Source organism: Kwoniella shandongensis, chromosome 12 (assembly GCF_008629635.2).
Source record: "Kwoniella shandongensis chromosome 12, complete sequence".
Classification (NCBI taxonomy): domain Eukaryota; kingdom Fungi; phylum Basidiomycota; class Tremellomycetes; order Tremellales; family Cryptococcaceae; genus Kwoniella; species Kwoniella shandongensis.
This window is the reverse complement of record NC_089298.1, coordinates 612775-638108: the sequence shown is the minus strand read 5'-3', so window position 1 is coordinate 638108 and position 25334 is coordinate 612775. Positions and strand designations below refer to the sequence as shown.

The following is a 25334-nucleotide window of genomic DNA, read 5'->3' as shown; positions in this document are numbered from 1 at the left end:
CTTTCGTCTCTTTCCATTGAGCATCGTTGCATTTCAGCTATACACTCCAAACCTCCCACAGACTGACAAGGATGGACTATAGTCTTGTTGAGAATCACACCTACCCCTGGACACCTATCGGGTGAGTTGAACCTTCCATACTATCTTTCTTCCGCCGTTGTAGCCAAGCCGCCACTGATATATTCCGTTTCCATTTGCGTAGACAAACCTCCAACCAACTGATCTTATACCACGCTCCGTCTCACGCTCTCCAAGTCCGACCTCATCCACCTTCCTCTCCTCCCCCTCCATTATCATCATCACCACCATCCAACCATGCGGGACCATCACGATTACCATTATTATTACCCCCTTCTTCCCAGATTGACGATATAACCCCTCGACCCATATGTCCATATTGCTCACAACCTCTTCCACCATCACAACCACCACTCTCGGCTGACTCTTCTTCTTTCGCTTCTACCACACCTCCCCATCCAATTGCCCCAACGAGGTACTTCCAAATCCTCGAGCAGGCGCACGAAGGTTCCAGACCACCTTCACCGAGATTGAGAGGACGGTCCGCGACTGTGGATACGGATGTTGATGATGATGTCTTGGACGAGAGCGAGCTGCCAGCAAGAGGGTATTATGAGAGATTCTTTAGAGAGGAGGCTAAATTGGGAATGGGAGCGGAGGGAAGTGTCTTTCTCGCCACGCACGTTATAGGTGGCAATGTGTTGGGTGAGCCTTCATTCTGCATTACTCCATTCACAAGCACATGATGTTGTCATTGCTGTGCTTGTACACTTAATTCCGAGCTGATGTTCCATACATACAGGAACATATGCTGTGAAGAAGATCGCTGTGGGAAGATCAAAAAGCTACCTGTTCAAAATGCTACGGGAGGTCAAGCTGCTCGAAGCGCTCAGACATCCCAATGTCATACCGTATCACCATTCATGGATCGACACCACTCGCTTTTCCAGGTAAGCCATCACATTCCACCCCGTCGCACTGAGTGTTCACTCGTCAAATCCACGCTTGCTTCTAATGTTGAAAACGAACTTACCCACTAATGACCCCCTCACCTAGCTTCGGTCCTCCCATCACCGCGCTCCACGTTCTCATGATGTACGCCACAGCCGGCAATCTCGACAGCTTTCTCCTCACGCGCTCGCACTCAAATCAACCAAGACCAGATCTTTCTGCAGGCGATATTGGCGATGCCGAGTCGCTCGGCCAGCTACCGAAGGAAGAGCGAATCAAAGCGTTCAAGAAAAGAAGGCAAAGTGCAGTGGAAGACAAAGCTAAGATTGCGTCTGGAGGAGCTCCACCGAGACGGCGGAAAGAGGAGAATAGAGGAGTGATGCTGTTGGGTCTGGAGGAGGTAGCAAAGCTCTTTGGGGATGTAGTAGAGGGCTTGGCGTTTCTTGTGAGTACCACACTAGCCAGATTGAACAGCCGCTGATTGTGTTCTAACACAGCATGCTAACTCGATACTCCACCTCGATCTCAAATGCTCAAACGTTTTGCTTCACTGGGAAGAAGGCAAGCTCACGTGAGTGTCCCCCAGCAGGCATGTCTATAATACAACAAGGAGTGAGCTGATGTCGTCCCTGTGTGACAGACCAAAAGCAATGATATCTGATTTCGGTACTTCAGAGGAGATGATAAGAGGCCAAAAGGAACGAACAGGTCACACGGGTACAATGGAGTGAGTCGCGTGCCTCCAGAACCATCTTGAAGGATCCCCACTGACATTGTACCCACATTCCAGGTATATGGTATGTCGTCTTGTTAACCGGATGTCGTTCTCAAATATACAGGTAGTAGGCTAAACCTCGGTGCAGGCGCCTGAAACTCTCGTGGTTGGTCCGAACGGTCATTATCGGCCTTCCGACTCGCACGCCGACATGTGGTCCCTAGGTGAGCCAGTTTCCTCCTGATGTTTTGGACGGGTGCAACTGACAATCTGATTATGGGTAGGCATGATTTTGCACAAAATGCTGTTCCTTCGACTGCCATACCCAGAAACGGAAGATTACGATGCCCTACATCGGGAGATCGTCTCTTATCCTGGGTAAGCTGTTGCATCTCTTGTTAGACCGAGGAGCGTTCGAAGCTGACTCTCCAGTACAGGTTCATCCCTACATCCGACCTTTTTCAATCTCTCGAGCGAAGACACATCCCTCGTGATCTGCTAGTACTCCTCTCAAAGCTTGCACATGTCAAACCGGAAGAGAGGCCCACTGCGGAGAAAGTCAGAACAGGTCTCCGGGGTTTGGTGAGTGATATTCACTCAAGATCTAAAGAAGGTTGTCAAGCTAAACTCAAGGTGGTAGGAGACCAAAGTCCGTTCAGAAGGACGATTCACCTCTGCCGCTGGAAGCTTGGTCAGACGACTCGGTTCGCCATGGCCTTTCTCCTCCGGTCAACCTGAAGACGAAGCTGCGATTCTTCCAGATCAAGTAAGTCGGTGCGATAGGTTCGAAGGAAATTGGTGATTGATAATGGTATCTATAGCCTCAATGGAAGAGATCGTATTCCCACTCTCCTGTCAGACCGGTACTTGCTCTCCCTTCGCCTGAAGACGAACGATCGCCTTCGGACTCTCCGTTCGTGGATACTTTCTCGACCACGACTGTGGACAATCATCCGTCATCGTCAAGCAAATCGAAGCGGTATAAGATTAGGTCCGATCTGACCGCTCAGGCCAGCGGGAAAGTCGGTCGAGGAATCATCTTCGTTCTCAAGGTAGGTGTCAAGATCTCCGTGTACTGCTCCAGTCTGTAACGAACGACGATGGCGGAAGCTGAACTCTCCGCAATCTTCGTTAGATTCTCTCCCTACAACCCAATATCACCTCAATGGACATCTCGCCTTGGATCGCCTTTGTGTTGATCATACTGGCCACAGGCGATATAGTGCTCGAACCTAAGTTCTCGTGGAGCTCAGCAATAGGATTAGTCCATATGGCAGTACTCGTCGCCCTGTGGATGCAGGGTTGATTTTATCGTCTCATTACGATGTGAGAGAAACGAGAGGAAAGAATAGGTTGGTAGTTATGGACGGGATGATAAGCAGGAATGAAGTGTTTATCAACGGTATCATATCATTCGACCATATTGTGGTTGTGTAGCTTTCAAGAAATGCATCAGTCGTCACCTTGCCTTCTATGCCCATCCCGACCACATGGACCCTTTCCATCACTATGACCGTTCAAGACATGTCGTAACGCGATGCATAATCACAAACTGCTTTGTCTTTCTCTCTAATTACATCACGCGACGACCGTAGCCTGCAATTGTCAATTTATCATCAGTCGAAGCTCTCCATAACCGATGTGATGTAGCTTGGTTGACTCACCTTGTCATATAGACTCTTGACGACTTCTCCAACCTGTTTGAGCGTATCCAAAGCTGTGTTGTACATTGGCTAGATAGTCGAACCCAACATGGAACATCAGCAGTGTTCTACAACGTACCTTTTTTCCGCAACGACGGAATGCGAAGACGCAGACAGAGAGAGAGAGAGACAGGTTTGGCGTAGGATAGATGGATCGCACGACGCTACTCACCTCTTCTTGAGGCTCGTCGTAAATCTCCAATGTGCCTACAGACTCGTTCAATACCCCGTGGAAAACTTGATCCAAGATCATCTGACTCAGTCTATTGCCGTATCAAAAACACATTAGTAACCCTCCCACAGTTGGCCTTATTGCCCCAGGGGGGTGTTACAGCTCGAATCAAAGGGCACTCACTTCTCCTCGACGACTTGTAAGCTCTGTCCGACTTCTTGTGCGATCCACGACAATTCCACAGCAGAATACGGTTCGATCACTCTGATCAAGTTTTGTTCCAGAAGGGTATCGTATAAGAATGAGAGATGTGATCTGATCAGTGGATCTTGTTGGAGTTCTACGATTATCGCAAGTCAGCCTTTGAGCATAGAGGATAGCAAGGGAGGAGGGGTAGCACTCACGCTCTGTGTAATCTTTCAAAGCGGTTTTGAATAATTCCAAACTCCTTTCCTTCAACGCTGTAGCTGTCGCTCGCATCGCATCGAGATCTTTACCAGCATGAGGAGCGGCACTCTTCAACAATAGCAGAGGAGGAACGTCGTCGGGCTACGGAACAAAGGGGTTAGCACTTGCCCCGTTTCATATGTCCCTTCATTGCCATTTGTGCTCCTCGTAGTGACCAGACAAGCAGCCATAATCTTCCAATCCGTGTCAAACCCCATGTTCTCGCTACTCCGCTTTCCCAGTCTCCTCTACAACCAACACTCTCCATCACATGATATCCGGTCTTCGGGTCGAGGACGCGCCAGACTCACCAAACTCATCATAATCTTACACAACAACATATACTTCAAAGCCCTCAACGCCCTCTTATCCTTCTCATCGATCTGACCGAACCCTTCAAACGCTTCGAAGAAGTACGAGTAAGCCGTCTTATAATCTTTATCGTCGGCGTTGATGGCACCTGATTGAAGATCGAGTTGGGCTTGAAGCAAAGGGGGACAGTAGATGGAGTTGGCGGTAGTTCGAGCGGAAGTGAGTGCGGCCTAAGGTTGTAGCAGAGGGTGTCAGCGCGAGCAAGCTTCACCACAGTGGGGTTCCCAGTGAAGGTGAAGAGTCAAAAGCTCACCTTTGCTCGAGGGAGATTCTGGATCGCGTGGGCTGCTCTTGATTCGAGAAGGTACACCTCGGTGAGGATGATCTTGTCGTCGAGCAACTTCAATTCTTTCAACAGATCCTCCGTAGCTGTGAGGGCTACTCGATATTGCTCCGAGTCAAGTTGTCTACGCAAATTCCATCACTGTCAGCTCATATCTGTTGGCAGATCATGACCGCAACCCGTGTATTCTGTCTTGCGCCTGGACTTGACGATAGAAGATGGAATACCACTCACAAGGCAATAAGTTTGATCTCCAAGCTTTGTCGCAAGAACACTCTCTTCTCTTCTCTTGCCCATTTGATATTATCAGTCGTCACTTGCATTTGCAGATCTCGTGCTGAGGCAGGGAAGTAATCGATGAGTGTTCGGACTGCGTGGCGCGAAATGTGCATATCATCAGCATTTGTCAATGGTGTCGTACCACTTATCTTGACAGGCTACAGAAAACACAGTGACTCACTCAGCTTGGCTGTTTTAGCTTTTGCGATTTGTGACATGAACGTTCTCGAGTCCGTAACGAGCTGAGCGAGGTCTTTCGCTTTGCTACACAAATCGATTGAAAGCAACATGAGCTTGCTGTCTTCAACGATAATTGATGGATTGGAAGCTCACTCATGATCTCTATATAGCGCGCCGAGCTTGACCAATGCTGTCTCTTGATCTCTCAGTCCATCTTCGTCATCTACACGCAAACGCAAATACATCAGCTCAGCGCATCACCATGACCGATAACGCTTCGATAAGTCGAGTGGACATACCAGCTTTCCGACTGAGGATATCTCTGTACAACTGCTCAGCCTTTGCAGGATCCGAAGTGCTGGCCGCGTTGGCCTGCTCGAGTTGTGACGAGGACGTAGGTTGTTCTGGTACGACTGCCATTGTGTTTGTCTGAAAGATAAGGTATGTTGTTGATGAGCAATGTAGAGGAGAGGAAGTTAAGTGAGCTATGTATGACAACGCGTGATCGTCTCTCTCTCTACTGTGTACGGTGAGGCTCGTCTGTGGAGGTCATCGCTCACTCCCTCGGGATAAATCACAATAAAATCACGAATCATAAATTGATATGGTGATAGATGCGGAGTCTCCACATTCCGACAACTCCCTTCGCAAGTTGATCAACTTGCCACCATCTCTAAATGATACTTCGAAATCATCACTACTTTCTTACTCAGCTATACTACGATACACACCAACATGTCCAACCTCCCGCTCCCTCTGTTCTATGCCCAGACGCTCCGATCCCTCCTCCCCATATTCGATGATACCCTCTCCCTCTCCTCGGCCGAAGCGCAATCAACCCTCTCATCTGCGCTCGATAGTCTCTATTTGATCCAACGGATGCTACGTACCCTCGGTGTGTTCTCCGAGAACGAATCGGCTGAAGAGATCGCAGATGGAGAATTGGTATTCATGAGTGTTGGATGGGTCCTAGGTGGATGCGAGGAGAAAAGCGGCTTGGGTGGAAGGGAAGATAGAATAGGTGCATTGAAACGAGCAGAGGTAAGTCACGCATCATTGTCTCTTGAGGACATAAAGCTGACGATGGGTTGGCTTTTTTATAGACGGCCTATGGTGGCTTTCTCGAATTGTTGAGCTCGTACGAAGTACTCACTCCCGAAGAGAAGGCAGAGAGCTCTGCGGCGGCTGCTGGACAAAGTGCTATATCGAAAGATCCTGCAAAGAAGAGAGAAGCAAAGATACGGCAATACAGGAGAGAGAAGGAACTGCGTGAGAAGATTGCTGTGAGTAGCGTGATCAGACAACGTTCCCAGTCGGCATTCTGACCTATTGTGTGCATGTTTGCAGAGCTCTTCCCGAGACCAACCCGAACCATCATCATCGCCTATCGCCTTCCTTCTGTCCATCCTTCCTTCTGAAAGCAGTCGTCCATCCTCATCGACCTCTGTCAACCCCGAAGAAACCTCTGAGGCCTCTCGCACGACCACCCTGCTCCTCCTTCGATTACTCCACACTCTCACACTATCATCCTTATCTTCCATAACGATGGAACTCGAGCTACTGGCTTCCGCTCCTGCATCAATCTCAGAAGTGTCAGAACACGATTCGAGGGATACGACACGAGGAGAGGAAGATTCGACATGGCGATTAGATCGACAACCAGGGACATATAGACCTAGAGAATTGATTTCGGGTGGAGGAAGGGTATTGAGACCATTCACGATCTTGCCGTCTACGCAGGCGATGTCAGATAGGGAGAGATTGAAGGGTGATGTTTTCAAGCAGAGTTGGAGATTACCTACAATGACGATCGATGAGTATCTCCAGGAAGAACAAAGAAGAGGAAATATCATCACGGGTGGAGGGTGAGTCGTCTTCTAGAGGTATGATCGCTGTAATTGAGCTGACGGATTTTGTTCATAGACAAGCATCGTATGACGCACCTACGGAATCGGAGCTCCTCGAATTGGCAGCAGAAGACGATGGTACGGAACTTGCCGAGATCAAGGGAGAACAGAAGAGACAAAAGGAAGAGAACTGGGCGAGGTATACGGACGAGAACAAGAAAGGAGCGGGGAACACCATGAACAGGGGTTAAGGTGTGTGTGCGGGGGCATCATCATTCTGCATTGCATTGCGTCGGGAATACGGATAATGCACCATATGCAGACCATGTCGTGCTCAGCCTCGCCGAGTACGGGATATGGATGGTGAAGTCGCCCGGCCGAGCGAGAGGTCTTACCTTTCATACGGGACTGACCTCATTCACACTTCTAAGGTGAAACTATCGTCCTTTGACGGTCTAGCACGAAACACACATTGACGCGACCCTCCTTTGGTTAGCTATCCTGCCATATGTGGACTTACACTTTTCATACAGGCGGATGATAGGAACGACTTACTGATATCTTCCCCCTGATGGTCGCATAAGTGTTGTCGTCTTTGTATGGCACACTGGCTTATAGCTCAATCTGCCTTCGTGGTACTAATTTGACTGTTATTCCAACGTTGAACAGAATACAAGCACGGCGAAAAACAGAATCAGGTCACTTACAGTGACAAATATACACTCATCACTCTAACGGACTATCGTTGTAGAGTGAAGTGATCAGTGGCGAGCATCAGTAGCCTCCTACAATTGCAAGATCAAACGAATACCAACTAGATACGTTAAGCCACGCCAATATGACCTCCCTCCTCGGTCTGCCTCTGCCTACACCTCGAACCCCATCCGAGATATTCGCTTCGCTCTCACTGTCCACTCCGAGTCCAAGCTCTATAGTACCTTCCTTCACAATCTCGCCTCCTACTCCACCGGACCATCTATCGGAGTCAAAAGACGATATTCCTAGTTGTCATATTAGAGAGACATCAGATCTTGCTCAGTCTCAATCAAACGATCATGCTCCGAATCCTCAACTAACAACAACGACGAGGACACCGACTCATCGCCCTCTCACACCTAAAGAAGCACATCATCTCACTCTCCTCCTCACTCAACATCTCTTTCCCCATCGGAACAGCGCCAAACAGCTGATGAAAGAATCGATCAGCCTCGCTGAAAAATTACACGAAGCGGGTATCAGGTGGGATAAAGTGAGGAGGGTGATGGGGACGCATCTGAGAGGGATATGGGAGGAAGGCGGAGGTGGAGGTGGTGGGAGGGGCGGTGGCAGTATGGGTATGGAGTGAGTACGCGCGGTCGTTTTTGTTTTTCTTGATTGCGTGGTGGTTCGTTCTTCATCCGTGGGATATTCCCCGTCCGCATGTGGTCGTGCAGGTTGTTATCTCCTCCTACACGACGGTATACTGGGTTCCTGGATCGGTTGTGTACTGGTGCTAGCTGTTAGCTGCCTGCTCTCCCCGACCGCTACTTCCTCATCCTTCGTCTTGGATCGCTCTACGCCACCTATCGTCCATGCCAAGTGCGTGGCCTAGGCTCTCAACCGTAATCCAAATACGGGCCACATATTTCCCCCTGTCTGCTACCATACCCTCTTCAGGCAGATATTGCCTAGCTTGTCCCCCGCAGTTGTTGTCGCCCCTCACCCATTTGCAACTCACACATATTCGTATGACCCATCACCCCATAGGCATGATCATCATCTGCATTCAAGGCACTGAGACAGCCAAATGGACAGTGGCATACTGCTGAACTATCTCCTGTATTCTGGTGCCACGCTCTCGCTGACGTACTAGTCGTACCTCCATACTTAGTCTCTACGTCCAAGGATCATTCTTGACGATCGCAGAAGAACCGCATCCTCTTGACCCGATGTGAGTGCGGCGTTGTGTCATGTACTGTACTACACCCCTCTTTAAATCGCGTTGCTTACGGACCGACTGCTGATCACTCCCATGCTTATCCTCCTACATCATCTAATTCCCGCTCCTAATTGTACGCGCATATGTCCACTATAACCTCCCAATCTGGCATTTTCACTCTTTCCACTTGTTCTGCCACATCCCTCCTGGTCAACCTCTGCCATCCTCAATCACGTTCTCTGTATTTTTCTGTGCCACAGGCCCCTACCTATCCCTCTCCATCCTGCACCTTATGCCGCCTTGCCCAAACTTACCCTCCAAGCTGGATTATTCAACGCCTTGCCAATCGGTGTTGATCATTCCCAAACAAACTCGCTCTCGCGATCACGATCGGGTTCGGGTTTAGGCTCACTCTCGCTTTCGCCATTGACCACCGACAATACCAGTCGTAATCTCGACGACAACGGTGATGTGAACATGGAGGGTTTCAACAACGCGGTGGAAGATGGGATATCATGCAACACTAACGTTAGTGATCGTCGCGGAGGACAAATTGCTCCCATGGTCGATCCGGGACGGAATCCACTGGTTCAAGGATTCGAATTTGAGCTTCATCACGGGATGCAACCAGACCAGAGCCGTATACGTGCACCAAAAGGAGATAAAGGAGGAAGAAAGGGCAAGTGGAATGAGAGGAAGAAGAAAGTAGGATTGAAGATCAGAATTGATGGGTGAGTAAGTCACATCAACAAGACAGTGGAAAAGGAGTTATCTTCGATCTTTCCCTGTCTCTGTACCAGTACAAGTTCGAGTAGTCACAAAATCCCTGCTTGTACTGCACTTCGACTCTGCGTCTTTCAATCCGCTATTTCATTGAACGCTGACGACCCTCATCTCCGATGTAGATCGCACAAACCCCATCATACCAACCCTAACCCCCACAGCGCCACGTCCATCCACACAGCGCATCACCTCCACCATCTTCACCAAGCTCACCACGCTCATCAAGCACACCAAGCAAACCCGAAAACGAAGGGTGATCATCGCTCACGATGGTCCAAAATACATCTCGATCTCAGATTCGGTAAGGGGATTAAACGACGTATTTCTTTCGGTGGTTCAGGTATAGATGGAGAGGTTCCCCTAACTGCGAGATCTGGAAGATCTGCTAGGAGATATAGTTTTGGTGGGTGGGAAGTTAGGTAGGGACGCAGATCCGTACTTCGTAAAAACCTCCTTCTGCGGGGACGGTCAACACGGTAGAACTGTATCTTGCTACAGTATCGTACCCCTCCTTTCACTCACAATACACATTGTTCAACAGTACCACATGTGTATGTATCTGTCCGTGTAACTTGTATGTACTTGACCTTTGACTACTTTCATTCCTTTCGCCTCAAATACGGATGACCATTGCGTCCCATCTGATTAGTTTGAGCATGTAACGTGCCACGCCAGACGTACATATCTAGATTCACCACGCCACTTCCTCCTTGGTCTACTGTACCACCGTAGCACTTCGTAAGCACACACCGAACGACAAGGCCGGCTCAAGCAGATCCAAAAGACCAGTGCCAAGCGTCTGCAGACTACACAGTGTATCGCGACCAACACCAAACCAAGAAACACAATTATCCATATTGAGCGCAACAAAACAATTATATTACAAAAACAAATGACCAAGGACGCGATACGATTTTACCACTGTATTTTCTACTTATTCCCTTTCTTCAACTATTACAGTGGTCTATCTTCCAAGACACCACACCTCTGCTTTTGAGACGAAACGCCTCTGCTTTATTCTACAACAGCCCTCATGCCCCTTCCATACAAAGTACACAGCCTATGTCCAAGTTAGGTACTACTGCTCCACAGGGGTATTCGCCTCGATCTGAGCTTGAACCTCGAACGGTAATCTCGTAGCAGCTTCCAGAGCAGCTCTGACTTCGCCTATAATATCGCGACTTGGGATTAGCACGCGTCTTGCTGAAAAGAGAGAGACGTTTGTCACTCACCAGCCATTGCATCGATACCTGCCCACATGACACCGTAAGCCTCGAGACCGGCCAAGATGACCTTTACGTTGGTCAAGAGCGCTTCGACCTCTTCTGATTTCGAGTTTGTGTATCCTGAGAAGGACGACTCGGCTTGGACCGCCAGAGCCAAGAGGAGGAAAGCGTATGCACCGGTAACTAAACCACAAGAGCAGAATGGTGCCCACTTGGGTCTACAGAACACGCAATGATATCAGCACACGTCGGTATTGGATTGCATAACGGAGACACTCACGGTCCATCCCACATCGCCATGACTGCACTTCGATGTAACACTTCCAATCTCACAATCGTATGAGCGGCGGTGGCACACCTCGCCAAACTGATACCAGGCGGGAAGATGTCCAAAGTGTTACTCTCGAGCGGGGGCAATACCTTGTCCGATTTATCGTCGACTCCCCAAGCCTTGTGCGGCTTACCGGCCGACGCCAAGGAGGATACTTCGGACAATCGTCGACTGTGGGCTGATTCGGAAGCGGAAGGAGGGGTGTTGATCGGTACGATGGACGCCGGGAAATGGCTAGGATCTTGGTAGACCGGCGCATAGAGCGAAGCCGCGCCGCCGGGATAGGTGAACCATGGGGCGGGTAAATCCTCGGGATACGTTTCTGGCTGCCACATCTCGTTCACAAAGTCGTAATCGGCTTGACCGTCATCGACGCCATTGCTCCAGTCGGCCTGGTACGATCCATTGTTGAACATATCCATTGTTCCTGTCACATTACCGTTGCCTGATCCGTTCGTGTTGATCACACCCTGGTCAAATCCGGTCATCTGTTCTTGCTTCTGAGGTGTTCCACTAGAATACCCGGACGAAGAGGCGACGCTGTACATGGTCCCGTCGTGGTAATTGCCTCCAGCAGCTCCGTTGCTTATCTGAACGCCAAGATCGCCTTGCTGCGTATTAGGCGTAGAAAGTCCGGGCGAGTTGGAGAAGTCGGGAGCTTGTGGCAGACCGCAAATGCGCTTACTGAAAAGTGATACTTCTGGGAAAGCCTGATTACGATGGATGTGAATGTGCAGAACTGCAAGACCCAATCGAGCAGCCAGCTGCAGGTTACGGACGACCTCCTCTTCTCCTCCCGGGACCAGCTCGATCACGTTCATCTTCTCAGCCTCCTTGAGCATCTCCAAGACCTGGTTGTCCGTTTCCAAGATCTTCCTTCTGGTCATCTCCGTGTCCTCGGGTGTAGGTGGAGCTCCGTCGGCCTTTTGTCCCCACGATGATGTCTCCGTGACTTGGGCATAGTAAACCGAGTTGACCAATGCAAAAATCCTAGCACAGTGTCTGATGGTTGCCGCGTAGTTTGGCCATGTGTGGTCGTCGATCGAGCAGACAGGGAAATCGACGTGAACTCGAGGGTCATCCGGACCGAGAACGGGGGTCGTACCGGATACGATGGACGAGACAATCTGGGCAGTGTAGACGGTCCACCAGGTTCGTCGAGCCATATCGCGTTGCCAATCGAGACCTTCGACTGTACGACCAGGTCCATATTTGTCCATTTCGTTCAATCCCAGTGTCATGGAGAGTTCGACCGCTTGCGCAGACCGAGCACGGTTTCGTACTGTACTTCCAGAATTACTCCACTCCCACAAACTCAACATAATCAATGCTTGAACGCATTCGAGGTTGGCGGTACCGCTTGCGATCATAGACTCGACAAGTTCGAGTGTTTGGGCGCCGAGAGCGTTGGAAGTTCCTTGTCGAAGTCGTTTGGAGTTTGACGATTTAGGGTTAGGGTCGTTGGGATGAGGAACGAGCACGAGGATGGTTTGAGCGGCGAGAAGGAATGGTGAGGCTGGAGAGAGAGTCGGGAGGACCATGTTGAGGTATCCTCGCGGCGGCATAACTGGGACGAACGGGTGGACGTCATCGTAGTATCGTTGGAACCTAAACACGACAAACGATGGATGTATGAGCGTTGACCCTTCCTGCACAAGACATGGGTAGCTCTCCACTTACACTTCTTCACGTGTGGAGAATTGCCTGACAATGTTGGTCGTATCTTCGTTGGTCATATCTATGGTCTCTTGACCAAGATCATTGTGCAGAGGAGCAGCGAGAAGGTCGTCCAATTTCTTCAGGTAGTCGGCGAGAGCGGTAGGAGGGACGACTGTTGGTTAGATGTCAGCGATGTCGTCTTTCTACCGCCGCCACCATGTTGTTGCTCGTTCTTACTCACCTTGCCGTCTTTTCCTCGCACCACCCCGTCTTGATTTGACAAAGACACATTCTAATCCTTTTCTCGAGCACTAGTTGACTCCAGACTATCAGCTCCACTCTAATGATAGATAGATGAGTGACCTACCTGACCACAGACTGGTTGTTTCCCATCACATTTTGCCTTTTTCGTCCTACAGCTCAGACAAGCCGCTTTGACAGGTGCTGCTTTTGGGTTGGTCCATTTCCCAATCCCACCTTCTCCGCCACCTGTTGTCCCATCTACCAGACCACCGGGCAAAGAAGAGGTACCTTCAGATCCGTCGGGAGAGGCGGAACTGCCCGTGTCGAAGACGGAAGACGCAGAGTGTTGATATGGATGAAAAGTGGCCATCCTCTCTCCTATGTGACGTCGTAGAAATGTAGAGTGGCGATGATTATCGGGACGATCAAAAGAACGGTTCTTGTTGTTGTGATGAGATAAAAGAGCGGGATATGTTTATGGTACGATTGATTGAATGGGATGAATGATGGTCAAAGCCAGGTGATGGTCTATCACTTTGGGACTAGCGTTGAATTGAGGTAGACTAACTGTTGTGTAGGAATCCAGACCGAGTTGATGGAAAACCCAGGTGGTGAGTGCTTTGTAATAAAACGTGTTACTCATACAGTAGGAAAAGGTAATATATGGTAATGGGGAAGGAGTTTACCTAATTCGGTGAGGTAAGAGGAAGAACAAGATGGTTCCGATCGAACGGTTCCCATCTGATCATCAGAGAATGGGGGCACTGCAGCACTGCATGGTCGCATGGGTATTAACCGGCATCAAAATTCAATATCGTCTATTGTATTGATTTGTCACCCTTTCACTCCGCCCCCCTTGCCCCCCTCCCCCATGCGCCCAGCCCTCAAACTAAAAAATCCAATTTAGCGCTATTTCATCAAGGGTAAAAGTGATGTACGTGTAGTAGTAGTGTAGTAGTAACTGAATTCGGCACACGAGCCGCGGTGGGATGTGCTCCGTTTTTTAGAGTTTTTGCAATAAAATTCCGTCTCAGCCCTGAATTCGGTTACAACCAACATCCAACAACCGTAATACGGTAGTAGTACCGGAAGAAAAAAGTGGAGGTGGAGGTGGAGGTCATTTCACACGCTGGTACCCCTCGGTTTGTGCCACAGAATGAAACTCCGGACAGATGCCACCGTCGGCGTTTTGAAATTTGAAAGCGAAACTGCCACTTTCACTCCCTTCCACTCTCACTCTCACTCACACTTGCACCTGGACGATTCGTTGCAACGGTTTGCGTTACACTGCGAGCCAGCAAGCACTGTAGTCGTTGCGTGGTGTCTGTGTCCGTGACGGTTTGTGGATTTTCAACGTTTGAGCAAAAACATATACGATTTCTCCTTTCTTCAGCCTTCAAGTTTATTCCACGACAAGAATCAGCAAAGATGGTGAGTGTCGCTCGGATCGATGGACGGACGAAAGGAAGGAAGGAGGGATGAGATGAAGTAGAGTGGAACGATGCGAGAGATGGGTCGTTGGATGATATAGAAGGAGGAGGAGCGTGAGGGATAGACCGGGAGGGGATGTTCAAGTTCAAGTGCATTAGGGACGAACGGCGTAGAAGGGAGTCAGAGATCGAGTGTGATGAGGAGTAGTGAGAAGGGATGTTCTGAAGGGAGGAGGGTATGGTCATGTCTTTGGACAAAACGACCATGCTCGACTTTCGACGAAACCTGCTCCGCTAGCACCTATCAACACTCAATCGATATTCTCCCTTACGCCAACTTCAACTCGCCCCTTCACGAGAACATCTCATCCGGTTAGACCTCACAAACCCGCCCTCTCTCATGTCCACCCATACATCCCTCTCAAGTTGTGGCATGATTCGTACGCACTAGCTAGTACCGAAACTGACAATCGTCGTCTCTCCTTTAGCCTTCCCAAAAGACCTTCATCATCAAGCAAAGGCTCGCCAAGAAGGCCCGTCAGAACCGACCCATCCCCCAATGGTTCCGTCTCAAGACTGACAGTGAGTTGTTTGTCTCGATCGGAGGACGAAATGGTATGCTGATGTATTGCTTAACCCATTTTAGACAGCATCCAAGTTAGTCTACCCTCCTTCTTCCCCAGTCTTTCCGACCAGTCCCAAAACGCGACAATGTTAGATGACTGGTGCTGATGTCTTTGTCTTTCCTTCACTCTCACAGTACAACGCTAAGCGTCGACACTGGCGACGAACCAAGCTCAACCTTTAAGCCCAATACGACCCTCCCCTGTCCATTCCATTCTTTTACATCTTTCGCTTCTCCAGACCGACTTATCATTTCTTCGCCAAAAAAACAAAACAATTAGAGATGTTGGATTTGGTATAGTCTTTCTGGAAAGCGGTGGAAATAGGGAGTGGAACGTTTAGGGATAGTAGAGTTTTGGGATATTAGAGTGTTTGAGAGCGTTCGGGATGGATGGATCAGAGGAGGAGGATAGTGCGAAGAGGGCAGAGCCTTCAAGACCGTCGTTCAATCTTACCGCGAGGTCTTGGAGGTTTGTACATCACAACGTTACCAACCGTATGCATAGGTTGTTCCCATGTGAATGCTTGCAATCATTCCGTATGTGTGATTAATACCTCAATCAGACGTCATAATTATTTCAAGGCATGCTACTCTCCACCTATAACAAACACTACTTGGGCCGGTCGCACGAAGAGTACGTCGGCGCTCATCGCTTGAGGCCTAGGCGCGGGTATCGTCTGACTTGTTCCGTAACTGTCACCATCAGCCGAAAGCGTCAAATTTGCCTTGGAGGCAGCTGACCATTGAGGCGGGTTCGAACCGCTGCGGCATCCGATGTCATCAGGCTTGCTTTCACTGGACACAATGGACCGCTTCAAGCGGCAGTATCGGACGCTGTCCTTCGTTCCATCTAGCAATGCGACCACTCCCAGCCTGGCTGAATCGTCGATCTCTACACCGACCCACGGACCACGCGACTGTGAAATGATTAGTAACTGACAGAAGAGTGCGATGTCAACTCACGCCATCCACACATCCAATAAACCTGATGTGAGCCTTGAACCGCACCTTCCTGTGGGCAAGCAACACAATGCAAGGTATACCAACGCGAAGTAGGACACATGGGCCGCTATGTATATCCTTCTCGAGCGGTGCGACGTCTTTCTCAGTCCTTCTCCGGTGCGATTCTGGATCCGAAGGGGTGTTGCGGAATACACTGCCCTTAGACAGCGTCATTTGCGACCTTCCGGGCGGATTCGAAGGCGCTGGCAGGCGGAGTATTTTTCCGTCAAGCAGACTGCTTCGCCCTATTCCACACGTTTTTACTGTCGATTCTTGTCGATATTCAGCCGCACTGATATCTGATCGATTTGCAGGAATGCTGCTATCGATGCCCTCTTGACGGCCAAGTCGCGCGGAGTGTTCCTGCGTCTGGCGACTGTTAGACACATGAGAGCGAAGCGAAGCTTTCTCCATCATAGATCGGCTGGGAGATATAGGCGGTCGAGCGCCCTGACGTAAAGGCGATGTGTCATCCTGAGCCGACATGAAGGTAGTGACAGCGAGATTGGGTTCTTTGTGACGGCTCCGAGGAGGTCGTCGCACGCGCGGTTGGTCATTTGAGCGTGTGTGTTGAACGGACGACTGCTTCGATATGCTGGACGAGGTAGTCGAACTTCTAGTTTGGGTCGCAGAATCGAGGTTCGGTGGCGTCATTGCACCACCGACTGCGTGTGGTGTATCCCGTGTAGGAACAGATCCTCTCCTCGAAGATGCAGAAGGGTTGCTGTATGCAAGGGTTTCCGAGGGAATTGTCGGGGAGGATGTTAGGGTGGAGCTGAAATTGACTGGGTTGAGTCGAAGATCGTATCGCTGAGATTCCACACCAGCATCATGTCCGTTTGAAAAGTGTGATCGTTGCACTCCTGATGATGGGACCGTCTCAGTAGTGACTCGGCTAGATAATTTGTCAGACACTGAGCGACTCGATGCTGTGCTGCGTAAGCGCAACCGCCTCAACCCCGGAGGCGACGGCGGATCGGAGGATGCGACGGAATGCAATTCTCGCAAGCTGGTATTGACCACGGATCGCGTCGAACTGCTTGTGTACGATGCATTGCTGACGCGCTGCTCGTGTTGATCTTGACGTTTAGGGCTTTTGAGGAATCCACTGGTACGTGGACAGCGCCGCACTTCAGGCGATCGAATCACATCGGAGACAGGTACGTTGATTTCTGACTATCAGCTGAGTTTCCTAGCATGCGCTTACCTTCACAGATCTCGCGCAGACATGAGACGTCCAGGTCATCGAAACCGCCTTGACTGCTAATCTGCATCCACCTCTTCCGAATAAGGCGGAGCAGAGTCTGTCGGAATCCTTCCACAACAAGGTTACTGTTGGAGCTCAACTCCGGATAATTGCCGGTATGCAGGTTTCTTAGAGCGGTAACGAGAGCCTGATACCGATTGAGCTGAACTTCTGATGACTGCACTGCAGGAAACGCAACTCACCTGATACACCCGCGGAGCTTCAATGTATTCCTCAGCGGAACTTGTGTGAAGGACCACTCTCTCCATAAAGGCGGCCAATAGGTCACGATCAAAACTCTGAGCCTCAATGGTTCGAAGAAATCCTTCGCTGACTATCACTTGCGGCAAGGCACGAGTGGAGACTTCCGAAACCCGCTTGTCGATTTTGTCAACCATAGATCGTAATTTGGCTACCCACTCAATAGAGCTGCGTGAGTTCACCCTCGCCAGACTCTCCAGTCTCGAGCGAAAGAGTAACACGGATTTGAGGGTCGCTATCACAGTGGTTGGCTGGATGGAATCGACAACATCACAAACAAGATTCTCTTGTTGCGATGCACTGGCTAATCCGACATCCTTCGCCCAGCTCGTGTCCCAGCTTGAAACCAGATACCGCCTGGCGGACTGCTCAAGAGCCATAGCACCAACGTCAAGGGAGCCGGCGAAACGCCAAACTCTCCCTACTCGCACTGAGCAAGTCTTGCAATGACACACATTCCAGTCAAGCCCGTGGCAAAAGTCGTGCACTATTTTCGCTTCTATCTCGACCAAGAGTGCGTCGATCTGGAGATACGATGCTGCTCGATGGATATCCAAGGCGGTCGATAGATCGAACGTGCGATTTGAGAACGCAAGGTGACCGGCGTAGATATAGCCCAAACAGAAGTGTAGAGCTGCTGTCGTGAATGGTGGTGTCGGCAAATGTATATCCGAGGTGTGAGGCTGAAAAGAAGATGGGTTCAGGAGTACAGAGGCGAAATAGGGCGACCGTGAAGCGAGGATAAAACGATGAGCGGTGAAGACCACGCCCGTCGACAGAGAGTTGACCGAAGAATCTGACTCTACTGTATCATTGATATCGATCACTTGACCTGTAAGATGTATCGCGACATCGGCGTAGAGCTTGCTTCGCCACATATATGTCAAGTCTTGGCCGAGTTGCTCTAAGTTTTGCGGGATTCTTTCCGGTCTTTCGATGGCGGCTGGATGATCTTCAGAGATATTGAGGACCCCTGGTTCGTCCTCTGCATTGAACCAGTCAACGCTACTGCCCAGACCTTCACCGGTGTACATCCACCTGAACGTCAAGCAGGCGCATGTGAGTCGATCTTCTCACGTTGAAACTGCAGCTGACTTACTCCAATTGACCCCTAAGCAACTCTGGAGTATCTCCATGAACGAGCCGCCGTGAGCGATCAGCAGCAATGAGGTATGTCAAGTCCTCAATGTTCGCTGGAGGCGTTGACGAACCCCCCGACTCTCTGTGCTGAGGGTCGTATGGAGCGGTTGTCTTCTGGAATGGTGATTGATCACTGTCGAAACGGAGTTCCTGGTTGTCGTATGTAGAGCGAATAAACGAAAGTGAACCAGAAGGTTCTGAGGAAGTGAGGTATCGCTCGTTGAAAGCTTCTATGACGGCAGGAATACTCAGTAAGACGGATATCTTCTATCAGTCGTTCAAATAGACAGGACTGACTAGGGGCGCGGGCGTAGACGACAGCTGAGTCTTTGTCAGTACACTACTTTATTCGTCACCTCACCTTTGTGGCCCCAAATCTTGTCCCCTCCCATCGAATCGACCCAGCTAACATCTCCAAACCTGTCCTTTGCATTCTCGTACAGGGATCTGAGATCAGTTGCCCATACTTGTATTGATCTGTTGATGCTGACCTCAACAGTAGGATGATGACCGCGAAGAGCTCTTGTCATGAACGTCGGAGGGAAGTGAGATGAAATGGCATATACTCGATCTGAAGAGGATGTCCAAGCCCACGTATATGAGTGGATGGGAAGCCGAGGTCAAGTCGAAAGTGTGTTTTGAATGCCTTTAACTCTGTTTGAACTAATTTGAAGTTGAGATAGCGAAGGGTTTTGGCCGAAACGTCAATGCGGGTGGGTGGCGAAAACCGCGACGCGTCGTAAAGGCGTGTCATTTCATCACTTAATTCATCGAAAATACAACTGACACTGTCCAGACTACTCAATATCTCATCAACTGTTGCGCTCGGTAGAGCTGAAATTGACGCATCGCGTAACCGCGACCATCGACGATTTGAGCGAATAATGTACATCGTCAGACTGCATACTGCATACAATACAAACTATGACCGAAATCCAAATATGTATCAAACCCCGTGTCCAACTGTCATCACTGAGTCTCTGCCAAAGATCTGATGCTTCGTAGGCTATTTGCGGCATGCTCCTTGGCTTTGATAATCACATCAATATGGCTCCCCACCTGAGTGACCATAGAGTCTTGGAGGAGTGCCGTCTTGTGGCGCAGTTCCTTGAAACTAACAGTGAAAGAGTAAATAACCATACCATTATGAAGGTGGAGTCGTATAACTTACGCGATTCTGGTACTCTCCAGTTGTGACTGTGTGGCCAATACGCCCTGCTGACTTGCTGCTAACATGTTGGTAACTTCCGCTTCCAATTGAGCAATGATCTTGTTCGTGTCGGCGTTTTCGGATGTAAGTTGCTGCGATACGAATGGGGATGAGCTCTTGACTTGGGACTGGCATCCGAGGCTTACACTCTGCGCATCCTCGGCCTGCTCATGCACGACCTTCAATCGCACTTCCAGATTTCCTACTTCCTCCTTCTGTCTCTCGACCTTCTGGCCTAGTCTGTCAAATTGATCATCCAATACGATGGCAACATTGCTTAGATCCAGTGCCTGCTGTCTAAAGGTTTCGCGATACGCCTGCAAACCGTGCCATATACTGGAACGCAGTTTGGTTCCTGCTGCCCTCACTTCCTCCAGATCCTCCGCTCCCAGATCGAGATCTATGGCATAATCCACGTTGACTGAACTCGACGAACTTTCTTCCGGAGTGGGGTGAATCACACCGATCTGATGGGCGAGAGCGGTGTAATCTGCTAATAACGTCTCGAACCGATCCATAGACTTCGTTACCATCATCTCTTGGTCATACGCGAATTGACTGGCGTCCACGATTTTGTTACGTAGATCCTCAAGGTTGCGGGTGAGGGATTCCCGTTCGTGGGTCATTCGATTCACTTCATCGGGAGAGAGGTTTTGCACCGCGACGGCCTGCTCAATTCGCTGCAGCTCGCTCCGATGAGAGCTAATTTCCTGATCTGTGAACAGTTAACAATATCCACCTTGAACTGCACTGACCTTGACTATATATCGCAGATCGAATCTTAGATATAGCTTGTTTGGTTTTCTCCGCCTTCTGCCTATGAAGATCAATGAATGCGATGAACTTGGTCTTGTCGCTCATGAGTTGCACATATTCGTCTTCCATCTTTTTGAGCGGTGGCTATTTCCTCTGATGTCAACATGGCGTTGCAAACGCGATTGGGAGTGCTCACCTCCTGAGCATGAAGTTGTTGCAATTCCACGTTGCGTTTTTGAGCCGTAGTCTCTAACTTCGCGCACTCGTCTACCGTTGTTACGGCCATGCGTTCTGCCAGATTACATCAGTTCTCCTCAAGACCCATATCCAATCTCAGCCTACCGTAGATTTCGGCTAATTCCTGCTCTGCATCGGGAAACTCCTCCGCTCCGCCATCAAACCATTGTGTATACGTCTTAGACGAGAAGTCCCACAACAAGCGGTCTTCGAGGTTGGGATGGTCGAGAGGCAAGTCTCTAACAGGTGTGAGGAGGGGATCAGATATACAGTTCGGATCGCTCCAGTTCTCGTGGGCCTAAAATGACTGGGTTAGCTCTCCATTTGAGAGATCACAAGCTACTGCACCATCGTACCTTGCACAGTTCGACAAGCCAATTCAACATAGCCAACATAGCCGGCCACGATTGCGGTGCTCCAGGAGCTGTAAACGCGGTTTTGTTTATGGAGTCCAAACCAGGGTATCTCAAATCTTTGAGAACTGTCAATGCGTCGTCGTCGAATTTTTTGCTCCACGTCATGCCCGGGTCGATCAGATCATTGACGAGGAAGCGTAGGATGGATTGGAACTCCTTGAGTGTAGGAGAGACAAGTGTTTTGGGTGTCATAGGAGCAGGATATCGGGCATTGACTAAGTAGTCGTTGATGTTGCGCATGCAATTGGTTTGAAACCCCTTGTCCCTAAGTGGCCTCGGATCCTTAGGTACGACAGATGAATATAGCCCGGGAGCAATGGACGGTCTGGCATGATTGGATGAGGGAAAAACGGAACTCCTCCTGATACTATCAACGTCGCCCGTTGTTTATCAGCATGAGTCTGAATCACATTTCGGATTGTCGACCTACCTGCTTGGCATACTCCTCATTGTTTGTGGTGTTCTACCGTACATTCCAGCATCTCCCCTAGTAGCACTTGCGATCGACTCCCTAGACTCGCCTACTTTACTAGTAAGCATGATCGATCGTCGACCGGCATTCGCAGTTGTCGTTGTATGTGTTCCCGGTTGTAGCTGAGAATGAGAGAGAGCCATTGAAGGTCGAGGAGCACCGAGCCGACTGGCAGGTTTCTTGACGGCAGAGGAAGGAACGGGAATGGATGAGGATGGAAGAGCATTGCCGATTGGCCCCTCTGAAGCAAGAGTACCACGACGCAGGTCCATCAGTGCCGAATGTGAGAGAAAGATGGTTGTGAAGAAGGAAGCAATGAACATTGTTTTGTTCGCATTGTTTGTTTTGATGAGTATTCCTCACGTGTCATGAAATAACGCGACTCCGACGTGTTACAAGTATTACCATATCAGGCAATTGCAACGGTTCAATGGCAACCTGCTACTGCAGCATACTGGAAATCACATGCATAACAACAGCCTGCAGACAAACAAACCTTGTGGCTCCGACCGCGCTAGCTGTGTCTGATCGGCTATAAACAGGTGATGGATCGTATGTGGAACAGAGCCAGAACCGTGATGTAATGATACAGGGCGAAAATTAAGAAATATTTGCCGTGTTTTGCTTGAATTTGAGGAGTGGGGCCAACTCCCGTGAGGGACACGCTGTTCGCAAGAACTCATGCTATGTTGCAAGGTCAGCGCTCCACCTTGCTGTCTTTCCACCAAGGCACGCACCTTGAGCAGCTCAGATGACGTGGCTCTGAAAGATACGTCCACGCAGAGACAGACACTCAGAAAGTGTTTCAGATCTTGGCTCAATCTTTCGGGCTGCTTCAGCGTTGGCGTACCGTTGGTAGCGATAAGATACAAGGCTTTGAGGGGCTCTTCGTCCAGGTAGGGCGGTTCATTTTCGATCATTTCGATGGCCATGATACCGAGCGACCAGATGTCGACTTTCGCACCATACTCTTTTTGCTTGACCACCTCGGGTGCCATCCAGTAGGGTGTGCCGACCATTGTCGCTCGTTTTGACTTCTGATCTGTGAGCTTGGCGCAGAATCCAAAGTCGGCTGCGGCAAAGGTTTAAATCAGCATCTCCGTGGGAATAGCCGCCATCACGCACTGATTTTAACTTCTCCTTGAGCGTTCATAAGCAGGTTATCTGATTTGATGTCACGGTGAATGATAGATCTGGTATGCAGGTGTTGCAGACCCCGGCAAGTCTGATTTTGTCACGCCTTAGTATAAATGTCATGATGGCTCCTGTCTGTTACGTACCTCAAGACAGATAGCAGCGATTTGATCCTCTGCCAGCTGGTTGTTCTCAATTACATCTGTCAATGCTCCTCCTTCCATATACTCCATGACGACCCAGAGTTCTGTATTCCTGACGAGGAAAGAGTCGAGGAAGTTGACAACATTGGGATGTTGTGATTCCTTCATGACGATGATCTCGTTGACGATGAGCTCTTTTCTTGGCTGTTGGGCGAGATCCATCTGCTTGATCGCGACCTTCTTGCCCGTGGACAATGTTTTCGCAACGAATACCATACCAGACGCCCTACATATTTTGTATTAGCCAGACCATGAGACCTTTGCACTGGGGACTCACCCTTGTCCGACCTTCTTAATCTTGGAATAAAGTTGAGCCGGATCCTCGGGACTGACTACAGATCGTAGTTTCTCCATGATCTGCGCTTCATTCATTGTGCTGATGCGTCTCTCAGTCCGAGGTGCCGCAGGCTGTATCGGACGCTCTGCGGGGACAATTGCTTTGACATCATTGTCACTAGTGGCTGTTGCCAATTTCGTCCCTATCTTCGGCTCGGAAGGTCGGGAAGGTCCAGCTGCGCGAGGAGGGGGCGGGGCTTTCCTCTCCGCGACTAGTGGGCGCGTCTGTATCCATCACGACGGAATTGTCAGCATGCATCGGACAATTGCAGGAGAACCCACCTCGCGAGTTTCGGTTGGCTGACGAGGTTGTTGCCTGTTGGGGATGATATGTGCTGAGGCGGTAGAAGATTGTTCGTCTCTTCTTTGCTGCTGCTGCTGCTGCTGGCCTGCGAGGCCGACACCTTCGAACCTAGTCGCAGCGGCACTGATGGTGCGCGACTGATTTGGGAGTGTCGGCATTGCGGGGGGTTGGTAGTCTCCGCCGCCTTGACCCATCTGCTGCTGAGTATAGAATTGTAACACGTCAAGGACAGCTTCCGGGTGTCGGGCGGCTTCCTCTTTTGTGATTGCAGAGGATGTCAGGAGCTTAGACCATTGAGGTGGCAAACCCTGGTAATCCCACCGGTGTTTAGTATCGCCCTTATATAGATGGCCCGGAACTTCGACTTACAGTAAATCCACCTGATACTGGGTCGAATCCGACATGCACTTGATGAACGAAGTTGGTGGGTCCGGACACCCCCATTAGAGGAGACCTGTTATAGATGTCGTCCATCCAAGCATAGACCTCTTCATCGGATCGAAATGCAAAGTACAGAAGCTTGTCTTTGGTTTCCAATTCAACACAAAATGGTTTCATGTCAACCCGCTGGACGTCTTGGACCTCGCCAAGGGGAAGAGTATAGACGGGCGAGGAGGATTGCTGGTTCACACGTTAGAGTCAATATTTCGTTGACAAAGCATTATGGAAGCGAGGGATCGGGTGACCATGATGTGTATGACAAGAATCTGCACGGGATGTGCCTACTCACTTCATTCTTGTATATGCTCAGCTCAGTGCCTCCTAAGACCAACCATCTCTTACTCCACATGAACGCTCTCAGCCCCTCCTCCTTGACACTTGCTGGACCGGTGCGTACAGTCTCATTACGACCGCTGCTCGGACGGGCGATAGCTAACGCCGAGGATGGACTGATAGTTGGAAAGGAGGATGCATAAGCAGTAGATGAGAAATTTGACCGCGGATGGGATGATGATGAGGAAGATTGCGATAATAGAGGAGGTCGGCTGGTTCCACCAGGAGGAGGCGCTGGGGCAGGTCGAGATGGAGTCAGAGAGGATATGTTGAAAGCCATTACTAAGAAGCAGCGACTCGACGCTTATTGGCGATAGCAAAAGGATGGAGCGAAAAGGAGGGTATATTGGCGAGATGTTATGGCCACTGTTTAGGGAGGGCAAGAACCGGGTGGATTTGGACGCTATGCTGACTGGCGGTGAAAGCGAATGCAGTCGAAGGGATGGCGACTACTCGAGCAGTGTTGTAGAGGTACTCTCGAGATTAGGACTGGTGGAAGAGTGCTGTCCTCGAGAACAAAGAGAGGTGTGATGAGTTGAGCGTGGGTGTGTGTGGGTGAGTGAATGCGTGCGAGGTGAATCGTTGAACGTGGCGGCAACATGTCATTCGAGACCTAGACGCGTCGCGTGTCTTTCATCATTAAATTGATCACTACCAATGC

At 50.0% G+C, this 25334-nt stretch overlaps 9 protein-coding genes across 9 annotated transcripts; 4 read left to right on the top strand and 5 right to left on the bottom strand.

Annotated features, from left to right (window-relative positions):
- Positions 1-71: 71 nt before the first annotated feature.
- CI109_106527 (uncharacterized protein) lies at positions 72-2990 on the top strand (the record flags this gene model as incomplete). The annotated part of the gene is made up of 13 exons (XM_032003881.1): positions 72-121; positions 203-723; positions 821-968; positions 1075-1414; positions 1467-1540; positions 1610-1696; positions 1760-1766; positions 1833-1908; positions 1969-2062; positions 2122-2266; positions 2325-2450; positions 2506-2736; positions 2820-2990. 13 exons carry the CDS (start codon positions 72-74, stop codon positions 2988-2990), a joined length of 2070 nt encoding a protein of 689 aa, XP_031861879.1.
- Positions 2991-3262: 272 nt separating this feature from the next.
- Positions 3263-5540, bottom strand: CI109_106526 (uncharacterized protein; the record flags this gene model as incomplete). The annotated part of the gene is made up of 11 exons (XM_032003880.1): positions 3263-3280; positions 3349-3417; positions 3560-3650; positions 3743-3899; positions 3964-4108; positions 4318-4548; positions 4632-4785; positions 4896-5031; positions 5122-5204; positions 5274-5343; positions 5420-5540. 11 exons carry the CDS (start codon positions 5538-5540, stop codon positions 3263-3265), a joined length of 1275 nt encoding a protein of 424 aa, XP_031861878.1.
- Positions 5541-5855: 315 nt separating this feature from the next.
- Positions 5856-7218, top strand: CI109_106525 (uncharacterized protein; the record flags this gene model as incomplete). Its single annotated transcript, XM_032003879.1, has 4 exons — positions 5856-6161; positions 6224-6403; positions 6468-6985; positions 7044-7218. 4 exons carry the CDS (start codon positions 5856-5858, stop codon positions 7216-7218), a joined length of 1179 nt encoding a protein of 392 aa, XP_031861877.1.
- Positions 7219-7805: 587 nt separating this feature from the next.
- On the top strand, positions 7806-10091 carry CI109_106524 (uncharacterized protein; the record flags this gene model as incomplete). Its single annotated transcript, XM_032003878.1, has 4 exons — positions 7806-8308; positions 8838-8897; positions 9146-9616; positions 9791-10091. The coding sequence occupies 4 exons, from the start codon at positions 7806-7808 to the stop codon at positions 10089-10091; spliced, it is 1335 nt and encodes a 444-aa protein (XP_031861876.1).
- A 655-nt stretch (positions 10092-10746) lies between these two features.
- On the bottom strand, positions 10747-13497 carry CI109_106523 (uncharacterized protein; the record flags this gene model as incomplete). Its single annotated transcript, XM_032003877.1, has 6 exons — positions 10747-10835; positions 10901-11112; positions 11175-12833; positions 12906-13056; positions 13126-13195; positions 13252-13497. The coding sequence occupies 6 exons, from the start codon at positions 13495-13497 to the stop codon at positions 10747-10749; spliced, it is 2427 nt and encodes an 808-aa protein (XP_031861875.1).
- Positions 13498-14555: 1058 nt separating this feature from the next.
- CI109_106522 (60S ribosomal protein eL39) lies at positions 14556-15365 on the top strand (the record flags this gene model as incomplete). The annotated part of the gene is made up of 4 exons (XM_032003876.1): positions 14556-14558; positions 15046-15139; positions 15204-15214; positions 15318-15365. 4 exons carry the CDS (start codon positions 14556-14558, stop codon positions 15363-15365), a joined length of 156 nt encoding a protein of 51 aa, XP_031861874.1.
- A 404-nt stretch (positions 15366-15769) lies between these two features.
- On the bottom strand, positions 15770-19361 carry CI109_106521 (uncharacterized protein; the record flags this gene model as incomplete). Its single annotated transcript, XM_065967856.1, has 7 exons — positions 15770-16099; positions 16146-17047; positions 17392-17578; positions 17634-18729; positions 18791-19061; positions 19129-19171; positions 19323-19361. 7 exons carry the CDS (start codon positions 19359-19361, stop codon positions 15770-15772), a joined length of 2868 nt encoding a protein of 955 aa, XP_065823928.1.
- A 439-nt stretch (positions 19362-19800) lies between these two features.
- On the bottom strand, positions 19801-22245 carry CI109_106520 (uncharacterized protein; the record flags this gene model as incomplete). The annotated part of the gene is made up of 8 exons (XM_065967855.1): positions 19801-19945; positions 20003-20133; positions 20188-20756; positions 20803-20941; positions 20994-21088; positions 21140-21332; positions 21391-21817; positions 21881-22245. 8 exons carry the CDS (start codon positions 22243-22245, stop codon positions 19801-19803), a joined length of 2064 nt encoding a protein of 687 aa, XP_065823927.1.
- A 277-nt stretch (positions 22246-22522) lies between these two features.
- On the bottom strand, positions 22523-24953 carry CI109_106519 (uncharacterized protein; the record flags this gene model as incomplete). Its single annotated transcript, XM_032003873.1, has 8 exons — positions 22523-22606; positions 22660-22994; positions 23048-23147; positions 23203-23485; positions 23537-23820; positions 23878-24207; positions 24269-24520; positions 24630-24953. The coding sequence occupies 8 exons, from the start codon at positions 24951-24953 to the stop codon at positions 22523-22525; spliced, it is 1992 nt and encodes a 663-aa protein (XP_031861871.1).
- Between the last annotated feature and the right edge of the window lie 381 nt (positions 24954-25334).